Source organism: Pecten maximus, chromosome 19, assembly GCF_902652985.1.
Source record: "Pecten maximus chromosome 19, xPecMax1.1, whole genome shotgun sequence".
NCBI lineage: Eukaryota > Metazoa > Mollusca > Bivalvia > Pectinida > Pectinidae > Pecten > Pecten maximus.
In genome coordinates this window covers 30,172,529-30,187,080 of record NC_047033.1, presented here as the reverse complement: position 1 = coordinate 30,187,080, position 14,552 = coordinate 30,172,529, and the positions used below count along the sequence as shown (strand labels likewise).

At 36.1% G+C, this 14,552-nt stretch overlaps 1 protein-coding gene across 1 annotated transcript in view; it reads left to right on the top strand.

The window, feature by feature from the left end:
• LOC117318172 (titin homolog) overlaps positions 1-14,552 on the top strand; it is a 142,062-nt gene that overhangs the window by 31,276 nt on the left and 96,234 nt on the right. Inside the window, exons 3-5 of the mRNA XM_033873193.1 lie at positions 1,859-2,080; positions 3,608-3,717; positions 10,228-10,368. Of these exons, the coding sequence (XP_033729084.1) occupies positions 1,859-2,080; positions 3,608-3,717; positions 10,228-10,368 (473 nt within the window). The remainder of the gene's footprint in view (positions 1-1,858; positions 2,081-3,607; positions 3,718-10,227; positions 10,369-14,552) is intronic.

Genomic DNA, 14,552 nt, shown 5'->3' with positions numbered 1-14,552 from the left:
TATGATGTCAGGACTACTATTACTGTATGACGTCAGGACTACTATTACTGTATGACGTCAGGACTACTATTACTGTATGACGTCAGGACTACTATCACTGTATGATGTCAGGACTACTATTACTGTATGACGCCCGGACTATTATTACTGTATGACGTCAGGACTACTATTACTGTATGACGTCAGGACTACTATCACTGTATGACGTCAGGACTACTATCACTGTATGACGTCAGGACTACGATCACTGTATGACGTCAGGATTACCATCACTGTATGACGTCAGGACTACTATCACTGTATGACGTCAGGACTATTATCACTGTATGACGTCAGGACTACCATCACTGTATGACGTCAGGACTACTATCACTGTATGACGTCAGGACTACTATTACTGTATGATGTCAGGACTACCATCACTGTATGACGTCAGGACTACCATCACTGTATGACGTCAGGACTACTGTTACTGTATGACGTCAGGACTACCATCACTGTATGACGTCAGGACTACTATCACTGTATGACATCAGGACTATTATCACTGTATGACGTCAGGACTACCATTACTGTATGACGTCAGGACTACTATCACTGTATGACGTCAGGACTACCATCACTGTATGACGTCAGGACTACTATCACTGTATGACGTCAGGACTACCATCACTGTATGACGTCAGGACTACTATCACTGTATGACGTCAGGACTACTATCACTGTATGACGTCGGGACTACCATCACTGTATGACGTAAGGACTACCATCACTGTATGACGTCAGGACTACTATTACTGTATGACGTCGGGACTACCATCACTGTATGACGTCAGGACTACTATCACTGTATGACGTCGGGACTACCATCACTGTATGACGTCAGGACTACTATTACTGTATGACGTCAGGACTACTATTACTGTATGACGTCAGGACTATTATCACTGTATGACGTCGGGACTACCATCACTGTATGACGTCAGGACTACTATTACTGTATGACGTCGGGACTACCATCACTGTATGACGTCGGGACTACCATCACTGTATGACGTCAGGACTACTATTACTGTATGACGTCAGGACTACTATCACTGTATGACGTCAGGACTACTATCACTGTATGACGTCAGGACTACTATCACTGTATGACGTCAGGACTATTATCACTATATGACGTCATGACTACTATCACTGTATGACGTCAGGACTACTATCACTGTATGACGTCAGGACTACTATCACTGTATGACGTCAGGACTACTATCACTGTATGACGTCAGGACTATTATTACTGTATGACGTCAGGACTACCATCACTGTATGACGTCAGGACTACTATCACTGTATGACGTCAGGACTATTATCACTGTATGACGTCAGGACTACTATTACTGTATGACGTCAGGACTACTATTACTGTATGACGTCAGGACTACTATCACTGTATGACGTCAGGACTACCATCACTGTATGACGTCAGGACTACTATTACTGTATGACGTCACACATTGGTTCCTGGTGAGATACACCTTCTTGCTGTCCATATAAAAATTTGCCTGATTTTTAAAGAAATAAATTTGAAGTATTTGCTTTTGTCTATATTTAGCTGAAAATATGAGCTGTATGATAAACAGAATCTTAGACTGGTGGCTATGTCATAATACTTTAATGTTCAATAATTCCAAGAGATCACCTACATGTAAATGGTCATGGCATATCAATTAAATTATTGATCTTGTTATACGTTAATTAATTTCCATATGAGCCTAGAATGTAATAATCTCTTATTTTTGCTGCAATGAAATCTCTTGATATGATAGAAATTTTCATTTAAAGTATTTCATTATGTCAGAAAAATCGAAGAAGATTTGAAGGAAGAGGATACAAAGACAGAGGTTCTCGCGAAGAAAACAAAACTGAACGAGAATGTTTGTATCCGTTGCTGTCAGACGTTTGGCCTCATTTTCAACCGTAAACAAACCTGCGGTCACTGTCACCTGAACATCTGTAAATCGTGCTGTTCCCGCGACATGGAAAAGGGAGGATTCGTCTGTAACGCCTGTGTCAAAGAACAGTAAGTGGGGACTTTTATCGACTGTAATGTCCGTGTCAAAGAACAGTAAGTGGGGACTTTTATCGACTGTAATGTCCGTGTCAAAGAACAGTAAGTGGGGACTTTATCGACTGTAATGTCCGTGTCAAAGAACAGTAAGTGGGGACTTTTATCGACTGTAATGTCCGTGTCAAAGAACAGTAAGTGGGGACTTTTATCGACTGTAATGCTTCCATGAAAATTAAAAATTGCTGTAGTTGGTTTTGAATGCGGTTATAAAGGTCAGGGTCTAAGGGTTCAGGTGTCCCGACATTTTATCACTATCCCTCCACCTCTGGATTGCGAGATGGAAACCCACGTTGGGCAGTTGTAAGGTACTGACCGTAGGTCGTTGGTTTTTCCCTGGGTACTCTAGCTTTCCTCCACCTTCAAAACCTGGCACGTCCTTAAATGACCCTGGCTGTTAATAGGAAGTGAATTATAAAGGCTAAAAGTAGTTTGATGGAGGTGGGTCTGATGTTTATGTCATTAGGTAATGTGATACATTTGTGTTATTTGTCCAAGGAACTGGGGGGAACTGGTCCGTTCGTCCGTTCTTCCTTTCATCGCTCCTTCCATTCATCCTTCCATTCATCCTTCCATCATGCCTTCATATCAGTCCACACACCTAGCCGATCCATTCACCATCCTTCCAATCCTCCATGCACCTTCACTCATCCTCCACTCATCCTGCCATTCTTCCTTCCATTCTCGTCCATGAAGCGGTGCAGCCGGGCAGGAGCAGGCCAGCCAGCCTGCCAGGCGGCCTTCCATTCATTCTTCCTTCCATTCATTCTTCCTTCATCCTTCCATTCATCCTGTCATTTCATTCCATCCATCCATCCTTCCATTCTTCCTTCCATTCATTCTTCCTTCATCCTTCCATTCATCCTTTCATTTCATTCCATCCATCCTTCCATTCTTCCTTCCATTCATCCTTCCTTCATCCTTTCATCCATCCTTCCATCCATCCTTCCATCCATCCTTCCATTCTTCCTATTTGGGACATAGACTCACCTAGGCGAGACGTTGTGCCATGTGCCAAATTAAGTCACTATGACCTTAACTTTTGACCTTTGACCTATATCAAAGGACCATTAGGTTGACCTCTGTCACATATTCACACTGACCTATATTTTGACCTTAAGTTAATCAGAGCTGAATCTCATTGGACAAGCTTGTTTATCACAAAGTTTTCATTGATTCATTCTGGGTATATAATCTCACATCCGGTGGGGGTGTATAGTTTGTATATACAGTACATTGTATATGTAGCTTCATGCAATTTATTTAACTTTTTTCCTGCCCAAAGCGAGCAAATGTAATCTTTAAAATTGCTATTATCTGACTAGATAATCATAAGTCATGCATAACTGAGGTATGCGTCCAGATAACTCTAAATTTTTTGTTCTAGGATTTGATTTTGTCTCTTTTGTGTTATTTGAGGTAATTACTTTACCTTTTTCTAAGATATAAAAAAAATAATTCTGTTGTCATTCTTTTTAACAGCCAACTGAAGCTGCAGTCATGTGACTGGTTCTACAATAACGTGAGTCGACGTTTCAAGCGTTTCGGCAGTGCCAAAGTCGTCCGTACATTGTACAAACAGCGGGGAGATTGTAAGTCACGTCGATTTCACTGTAAGTTTCAATTTCAGTTTTTGGCATGCATCCTGTGTATACTCCTGCATGGAATATGATGTCACATGACCTTCAGCTAACACCTGACCTTGTGCAGCCAACTAAAACAGTTTGTACATGTGCAGCTTAAATTAACCAGAGAGTATTATAAATGCAGAAACATTTCATGCTTCAGAAATTCTGAACATCCCTGGAGCTTTCAGCTGTTTTCATTATGTCGTGTGTTTTGATATCCTCTTTTCTTCCTTTAGCTCCTCACACCTGGTTCCTTCCTCCCTGGCCGGTTTTTGTGACCCGGCACATTTTGTAGACAAGGAGTTATCTCCCTTACCTTGATGTAGAAATCTTACCCATTTTTGTCGCCGCCACATTTCATGGCGGACACAGAAATGCTCGTGTGTCTCTTTTGATTGTGTCATACAATGTTGTTAGTGATCTCGATCTTATCTACATTTGTTTATGGATAACGAAACCTTGATTAAGTTTGAAAATAAGTCCATTTATGGTTATCTATAGTGATTGAAATTGATTTTCACTTTCAGAATTGATAATCGGAAACTCAAAATTGATCGAATATCAATTATAATCGGTTTCCTAATTTAGCACAGAATTACCTTTTTGTAAGAAATTTATGTACATCTCATGTACATTTATTACATGTGTTAACCTTTGCCACGTTATCAACATTATACAGTTGTTAATATATTTAAATCTCCTTAATCGCTTGTATACGACCAATGAATATATAGAAATATAAGATCACCTACTGCTTAGTTCAGCAACATTAGAAAAATATACGAAGCCAAAGACTTATGGTCACTTCCAGAAATTTCCGATTGATTGCCTTTTTGAAATTGTCAAAGACGATTGTTTTTTTTTTATTTGATAATTTTCGATTATTTTTTATCATCGAACCACCACTAGTAACACATATCTCCTTAATTTTTCTCCAGTAGTAAAGTTCTTACATTATAGACTGCCTTCTAAACATGATACCGCCCAATTGGCTTGTTTATATATAATCTGACAACCTATTTATATTTTATTTAAGTGTTTTAGCTAGTTTTTTAGTCTGTATCTTAAGGAGATTATCAAAGTTGAAGTATAAACACAACAATGTAACTATTTCTGTATAAATTAATTACATTATCATTCTTATCTTACTTCTGCTTTTGTGATATGTATATATAACATTGTAAACATTTGAACTGAAAAACGAATATAGCTGTATATGATTGAATACATAATTGTTTACTATGTTGTCTGTTAATATAACCTGCATGTATAATCTTAGATATATAAAATACTGCTTCATATATATATAGACATTATACAGGGATTCTGGGGACTGTATTGTTCAGGTGGTGTCATTATATAGTAAAAATAGGGACTGTTACAAAACAGTCGTTATAGGCAGGGGTTGTTATATAGAGTGTCATTATATAGTAAAGACTGGGACAGTTACAAAACGATTGCTATAGACAGGGGTTGTTATATAGAGTGTCATTATATAGTAAAGACTGGGACAGTTACAAAACGATTGCTATAGACAGGGGTTGTTATATAGAGTGTCATTATATAGTAAAGACTGGGACAGTTACAAAACGATCGTTATAGACAGGGGTTGTTATATAGAGTGTCATTATATAGTAAAGACTGGGACAGTTACAAAACAGTCGTCATAGACAGGGAGTCATTATATAAAGTTCATTATGTAGTAGACCCTGGGACCGTTACAAAACAGTCGTTATAGAGAGGGGGTCGTTATAGAGAGGGGGTCGTTATATAGGGGGTCGTTATATAGTAAAAACTGGGGAAGTAATCAACATGGTCGTTATAGAGAGGGGGTCGTTATATACAGGTAGTAATTATATAGGGTGTCATTATATAGTAAAAACTAGGACTGTTACAAAACAGTCGTTATAGAAAGGGGGTGGTTATAAACAGGTGGCCGTTATAGACAGGTGGTCGTTATAAACAGGTGATTGTTCGTGCAGGTTTGACTGTAATATAAACAGTATATATTGCTGTTTTCAGCTGAGCTTTGATCAGTATATATACATGTATGTGATCATGATCTAGATTTTAAATTGAGCATTTTTTCAAACTTTTATACTAAATTGACATTACATTGTTTGACATTTAACAATAACATAATTCCAATCTTTGATCAACTATTGAATTGAAAGGTAGAAAATGGGAAAATGGAATGGATTGTGTTGGATTTGTCCATTCCTAACATTGTGTAAATGGTACGCATCATTAAGCGAAATTCTTTGTCAGGAATGAAAACAGATATTGATTTCATAGTGATGATTTAAATGGAGCCAACACTGTTGTACAGGTGTCCATTATAAGTAACAGTTCCGTTTCCATATAAATAAAGATTATTTTATTTCCTTCAAAATTAAAAACATTATAGCTCCTATAGTTTCCCTATAAAATTTGATTAATTTAAAAATTGAGTATATATACCAGTGGTTGGTCTGATACAGTGATAAGAGGGGCCGCGGTGACCGAGTGGTTAAGTTGTCCTGACACATTATCACTATAGCCCTCCACCTCTGGATTGTGAGTTCGAAACCTAAAACCTACGCGGGGCAGTTGCCAGGTACTGACCGTAGGCCGGTGGTTTTTCTCCAGGTACTCTGAGGCTTTCCTCCACCTCCAAAACCTGGCACATCCTTAAATGACCCTGTCTGTTTATAGGACATTTAAAACAAAATAAACCAAACAGTGATAAGATCGACAGTTAAATAAACAGGTTTGGTAATGACCTCAGAACATTGTCTCTATAGTAACAGACTTATAGAATTACTTTGGGATCTAAATTGTTTTTTCCTTCTAGGACCTCAAGACATATAGGACTTGATATACGATATGTTCAAAACTAGATTGGGGGGCGAAATGTCAAAAACTACATGGGGAAAATTAAACTTAATATCAAAGAAATTCTATAGCTTCATACATAAAGTTCCCTTTGTTTTTGCCACTAATCAAATCTTTAAATATCTGACTAGTGTACCTATAGCAGAGATCAATACCGAATCAATAATCTTAGGTAGTCGTGACCTATATTACACCTGAACTACAAGAGGGCGCTTATAATCGACATTTATCACACTCACATCGACAAAAACAAACATACTTTATTGCTTATGTTTGAGGCCAGTGAAAATATAACAACAAAAGTATGTTTAGTTTGAACAGTAGTCATTGAAAACTGACGTATGTAAGGTGTTTTGATTTACGACGTCTATTTCGTCAACTGCCATTGAGCGACAGTGTTGAATTCTTTTAACGTAGATATATACATGTATGGCTGGCGAAGATTGTGAATGCACTAAACTTTAAAGAGCAGGGACTTACATTTCACTGGGTTTTATAATACACAATGCATTTAAATGCTCCATACAATTTTGACAGTGGTGGATTAAATTGGTTGGAATTTCGCTAACTTTTATTTAGCTATGAAGCTACAAGTGTACAGTGGCCAAATATTTCGCTGTTTATATAATGTGCAAGTGGATTAAAACAACGTATTCGAGCGGAAATTGTGTGGATTCAGGAATATTTTTTCTGTGATTATATATTGATATAGGAGAAATTATTACTTTCAAAAATTATGAAATATTGAATATAATGGACTTTAAGATTGATCCAGTGAACAGCCTCGAGAATCACGAGATAGTGCGTGTAAATTAGGACTAATAACAAGATTGTTTGCAGTGTGTCAAGAGAAAACAAATATCTATAGACATTTGAAATATGTGACGGATGTGTAAAGACTTTTCTTCTGTTTATTAGGTCTGTTTTAAAGGGGTGGACCCCGGTACGACTAGTTGTTCTAAAGCACTGTAAATCTGCCAAGTTAGGTTCTGTCTCTCAATTAGAAGTCATTTCACCATTTCTCTCCGAGTTGTTGAGTTAAATCAGCTGCTTTGATATTTTATAAAAAAAAAATAAAGAAAATTATCATTTAACATTGAATTTTACTCAACACAATAATACTTAATCAATTTTTAGTCATCTGTCATTCCTTAAGTTTTCTTTTAATCCATTTAGTCAGTTTCACATAATAAAGTCATTTTTATACATAATGAAAGATTTCTCAATTAGTTTTCCATGAGTAAATTGTCATCAGAATCTAGTGAAGGTTTGATGGGTTAAACGGATTAGTACAATTTTAGTCAAAGTTTCCAGTCAAAATTTTTGTTTAGTCAGATCAGGCATTGTCTATAAATCATTTCTTGTCAAAATCTCATCACGAATCAAAGTGTATAATATATTACCATAGATCTGCATTTCTGAATATTTTACCGACGTCTTCGAACTTAATTTATACAATAACATTGATTTTAATTGACTGCTGCATTATAAGATATTTTTGAAGTTGCACATCTGAAACTCAACAGGAGGTTTTTCATTATACTCAAATGAGACAAACGTTTGTGAAGTCATGCATAAGAATTAGAAATAATTAATGAGGTCACGGTTGACTAGTTAATGTTGTAGTATATAATAGGATTGGAGGTCTGAATCACCAGAACGTTTTATTTGTAACAGTTGTAGAATTGTAGAAAGTCTCTGATACAGATCGACAGTGCGTATGATGCAGAATCTGTTGTTTGTTTATTTTGTTGTCAGTTGCTTTGTTTAAAATTCGATAGGAAATTGTGTGTATTGAATGGATCCTTCAAGGTCATGTCAAAGGTGTTTTGACACCTTGACTGGGACAGAAATTCCTTGTCAACAATATTACATAGAGGAAACTCCATATCCACAATATTCAGAAGGAGTTTATTCCGGGACGAAATTACATCAGCTGGTATTTTTCGTAATCTACGTGTAATTCTCAATCAAAATGAGTTTGGATATGGAATATTGAATGTACACTTGTATGTAGCAGAAAATGTGTTTTCTCATTTGCGGAAATTGATTGTGATATTGATGAATCCTGGAGCAGGTTTTTAAGCTATGGAGGCCTTCTGTGATGGCAGGATACTTTTGATGTTTACTACTACCTGTTTTGACAATGGTACAGATTTACCTGTTAACGAGATTTACATGTAAATTAGGAAGTTACTACATCTAAGATGAACACAACCGAAATGTATCTCAGGTTCGAGGACATATTAAATGAGATTGACAATCGCTGTAAGTACTTTGTATTGGTACATATAATGATGTATAGATTCTAACCTGTCTTTAAAGGTCAAATAGAGGTCACCTGTATATAACAAACCACTATATATAAAGGTCACATATAGGTCACCTGTATATAACAAACTACTATATATAAAGGTCACATAGAGGTCACCTGTATATAACAAACCACTATATATAAAGGTCACATAGAGGTCACCTGTATATAACAAACCACTATATATAAAGGTCACATAGAGGTCACCTGTATATAACAAACCACTATATATAAAGGTCACATAGAGGTCACCTGTATATAACAAACATCTGTCTATAAAGGTCACCTGTATATAACAAACCACTGTCTATAAAGGTCACCTGTATATAACAAACCACTGTCTATAAAGGTCACCTGTATATAACAAACCACTATATATAAAGGTCACCTGTATATAACAAACCACTATATATAAAGGTCACCTGTATATAACAAACCACTGTATATAAAGGTCACCTGTATATAACAAACCACTGTATATAAAGGTCACCTGTATATAACAAACCACTATATATAAAGGTCACCTGTATATAACAAACCACTGTATATAAAGGTCACCTGTATATAACAAACACCTGTCTATAAAAGTCACCTGTATATAACAAACCACTGTCTATAAAGACCACCAGTGTAAACACACTTATCAATAAAAAAAAACCCTTTTTATTTACAATGTAAACAATCTTATGAAGATCATATTACAGACCAATTTTCTCTGCTGTTATATACCCACCTGTCTGTCTACAGACCTGACCTACCCACCTGTCTGTCTGTCTGTCTGGAGACCTGTCCTTCCCACTTGTCTGTCTGTCTTGAGACCTGTCCTACCCACATGTCTGTCTGTTTGGAGACCTACCCTATCCACCTGTCTATCTGTCTGCATGTCTACAGACCTGACCTACCCACCTGTCTGTCTGTCTGTCTACAGACCTGACATACCCACCTGTCTGTCTGTCTACAGACCTGACCTACCCACCTGTCTGTCTGTCTGTCTTTAGACCTACCCTATCCACCTGTCTGTCTGTCTGTCTTGAGACCTGTCCTACCCACCTGTCTGTCTGTCTGTCTGTCTGTCTTGAGACCTACCCTATCCACCTGTCTGTCTGTCTGTCTGTCTGTCTTTAGACCTACCCTATCCACCTGTCTATCTGTCTGTCTACAGACCTGACCTACCCACCTGTCTGTCTGTCTGTCTACAGACCTGACCTACCCACCTGTCTGTCTGTCTGTCTTGAGACCTGTCCTACCCACCTGTCTGTCTAATTAACATTAATGATTATTTACAGCTGACAATGAGAGTGACAGTGGCTATGATCCATCCCTCTACTCGTCCTTCAAGAGTACTTCCCTCCAGTCTGTGGTACGACAGCGACCCGCCCTGGCTGGCGTGTTTCCTTCACACAAAATGAGGGAGGACGATGATCATGGTAAGTAGAATGCTTATTTATATCCCTGATCATCATTAGCACGATGATTGATAATGTGATCACAGTCAGTCTGGTGCTTGATGATGCTATCATCGTTATGTCTGATGCGTGATTTTGTGTTTGATTCTGTGATCTTGGTCAGGCTGATGCTTTATTTTGTGTTTGATTCTGTAATCTTGGTCAGTCTGATGCTTGATTTTGTGATCACAGTTGGACTTAAATTGTAACTTGTTCTCTGATCAGGGTCAGTCAGATTTTAACTTGATTTTGTGACAACACTAGCTAGTTAATCAAGTCTGATTCTTAATTTTATGTCTAATTCTGTGATCATGATCAGTCTGATGCTTGAGATGATCTCAGACAATCTGTAAAATATTGTACATTTTACAAATGTGTTATATCTTTTCAGAAAGTTAATTCTGACATAAAAGATTTTTGTATTTTATTTGCATGGTCGAAATGAATTAGTCTAAGAAAAAGAATACTTTACTACTGGATGTAATTATCACATTGAAACCAATGGGAAGGACAGAATTTCTCCATCAGTGATTCACATGTGAATATATATGCTCATGATTTGAAAAAGTATAGATAATTACAAAAAAAGCTTTAAAATGTCAATATTTCTTAAAGATCAAGCTTATCTACTGAATGTATTTTAATGTAAGAAATAGTAAGCTCTGTTATAAAAATGTTGCTCAAACTCAGTTTTGTATTGTTCATTTAAGGACAGCTGTTGATTAAGATCTTCTAACGGTGTTTGTAGTCAAGGGGAGATAAATCCAATTTACAGATTTATTAACATATACAGAATAACAACCCATGTATTTCCTAATTACTCTTATATCTTAAATAATGTTTTTTAAAATATATTATAAATATAATGCAAATAACGTAAGCAATCATATAGTGCCCATTTTGATTATCGACCTGACTATCTACATGTGTATAAGAGGGGCCAAAACCCAACTCCGCCTATACGAATACTCCGGTTATTTGCATATTTTGTCATGGAAAAAGGGCTATGCAAATAAGCGGGCTGCTCTGTATACAAATACTGCTTGATTTTATGATAAAAAATATTTTGAATTATTAGAGTGATTTTGTATTAACTTTTCTTTTTAAATTGAAATTTACATTTTAGAATAATATAAAACATATTATAACAATCAAAATGACACAAAAGAATTTTGTTCTTTTGTTTTTTGTTTTTGTTTAGTTGCACAAACTTTGCTGATGTATAAATGTTAATTTAGATGTATCTAGATAGAGCTGAATGGCCACTTAATCTCTAAATAATTATGAAAATAAAATTGAATTGGCAATTGGTGATATTATTGTACTGGCTACGTAGTTTATAGTATAACTTTGTCTCATAGTTAAAATGTGTAACATGGTATTCTAAGGTGTATGATATTGAGATATCATATGACAACTGTCCCATTTAGTTTTAATTACTACTACATATCAAATGTATTTTGTCCTTTAAGATCTAGGTTCTCAAGGGAGACAACCCAACAGTATGTGATAGATGTATGTATTGTCGACTGTGAGTGTAACCAGTATGCTGTGTACATTTGGGTATTAGCAGCTCTATTGTCATACTGATTCAAAACTAAACTGGTGCCAGCTTGAATATATGCTCACACGGAAAAGTACATAAAATACAAATGATTTTAATCTTTATAATATGAATGTAATCTTCAAAATTGATGTATATCTTTAAATATTTACTCTTCATAAACCTGCAGATTTGAATCACTTTAAAGTCTGTTCAACTTAATGAAAACTTGCATATTTTCAAACATTTTAAAATTTAAACAGAAAAATTGTATCTGTATTAACTATTAAATTATCAATTGAAGACAAAAAAGGGAATGCTTAAAAACAAAATGTTTTTTTTAATACAATTTTAGAAAATGTGTGTTCATGCATAGCTTGTTTAGCTCAATGAGGGGAGAACTAATTGGCCCTGGGATATGGAGTCTGGAGATTATATAAGTTACATTTGGACTTGGATTGATAGTAATTTTATAAAAACTAATATTATCAATATGTATAAGATATTGAGATATATTCTGGTCGATAAAATTAAAGTACTAACTGAAGTGTAGCGAGATATTTATCAGAGGAATCGTCCCATTCAGTGACGTTTCTGCCTCAGCGACTACGCTACTGAGGTGTTCAGGTATTACACACTGGTATATGTAACACAGTATTCTTATTTTATCGAGACCATCAGACCTCTTGTTTTGGTAATGAACAGTTAATGATACAGGTCTGCTGGGCCTCTTGTTTTGGTAATGAACAGTTAATGATACAGGTCTGCTGGGCCTCTTGTATTGGTAATGAACAGTTAATGATACAGGTCTGCTGGGCCTCTTGTTTTGGTAATGAACAGTTAATGATGCAGGTCTGCTGGGCCTCTTGTTTTGGTGATGAACAGTTAATGATACAGGTCTGCTGGGCCTCTTGTTTTGGTGATGAACAGTTAATGATACAGGTCTACTGGGCCTTTTGTTTTGGTGATGAACAGTTAATGATACAGGTCTGCTGGGCCTCTTGTTTTGGTAATGAACAGTTAATGATACAGGTCTGTTGGGCCTCTTGTTTTGGTGATGAACAGTTAATGATACAGGTCTACTGGGCCTTTTGTTTTGGTGATGAACAGTTAATGATACAGGTCTGCTGGGCCTCTTGTTTTGGTAATGAACAGTTAATGATACAGGTCTGCTGGGCCTCTTGTTTTGGTGATGAATAGTTAATGATGCAGGTCTGTTGGGCCTCTTTTTATGGTAATGAACAGTTAATGATGCAGGTCTGCTGGGCCTCTTGTTTTAATACTGAATATGTTACTTTGGAAAGTTTCCCAGCATTAAGAATAAAATTGTTTTGTTTACTTTGCAGACATCTAGCTTAGATTTGTCCTTGATTTTAAGAAATCCATTCAGAAATTCCATTGGCTATGTTTTTCCAGCCTAAGCTTATTTAGAAAAAAAAAACTAAAAAACTTTAAACAGTTTATTGTATTTATTAATAAATATAGATACACAGAGACTTTGCTGCGACGTAAAACTGATATCTTTGAGGTACATAACGACACCGCAAGGCAGAGAGACACTTAGAGTAAAGGTCATTATCATAGACAGAAAAAAACACATTTCAAATGAAATAGCCTGCGGAAATCATTTAACTGTCTTTTCATGTTGCATTTTGATTTTTTTTGAGATGAAAAAATGAATATCCATGAAATACTTCAATGAAAACATTATCAAACATTAAATCAAGATTTTTAAGGTGTAAGACGAAATATTTCTGGCAAATTTCTAAGATAAATGAAATAAAGTATATTATTTTTTCATAATATAATTTTTAGGTGTTAATTGCTCACGTAATCCATGTGTAGCTTGTTTGTATACCCTACGGTGACGTATTACACCTTGACTATTAGGACAGATATACAAAAAAAAATTGACATGTCCTACAAATACAGTGTAATACATAGAGGAATGTGGCCGACATATCGACAGGTAAATACATCAGAGATAGAAGTGCAGCCAGAACTTACAACAAGTTTTACGGAAAAAAAAAATGCTTTTCTCGTATTGATAAATCTACTTTTGTCGGCTGGACGTATTGTAAACAAACTCATGGTGGTAGTAAAACTGGAAATATCAGTTTTCTGAGTATGGAGTTTAAAAAACATCTGTTGGAAATGTTCAGCTGATGAAAAGGTATGTTAATTTATAAAATGTAAATTTTCAACTTACAATGACATATTGTGTAGATTTTGTCCTGGTCGGTATATGTAAGATAAAAGCTGTAAATAGCTCAAACATGTTCTATGTTGTGTTAACCCAGTATCATGTACAGCTATATGCATATAGTCAGCATGTTTGGTGTGAATAGCTCGGATTTTCATTGAGGACATTTAAAACACAAGTCTTCAAACACTGCTGCACATTGACAGTTGTGTGTATAATTCTTTACTCCAAGTTGATCAAATGACCTTTAGTTAAAGGTCACATCACTGATGATGTTGTACAGATAATTTGAGCAGTTAAAAATTAAATTATATGAGAAATAGATGATCAAATAGAACTATAAATTTAAGTTTGACCGGTCCCTTAGGGGGGGGGGGGGGGGGGGGGGGGGGGCCTCCTCCCACAGCCCAATTACCTCCC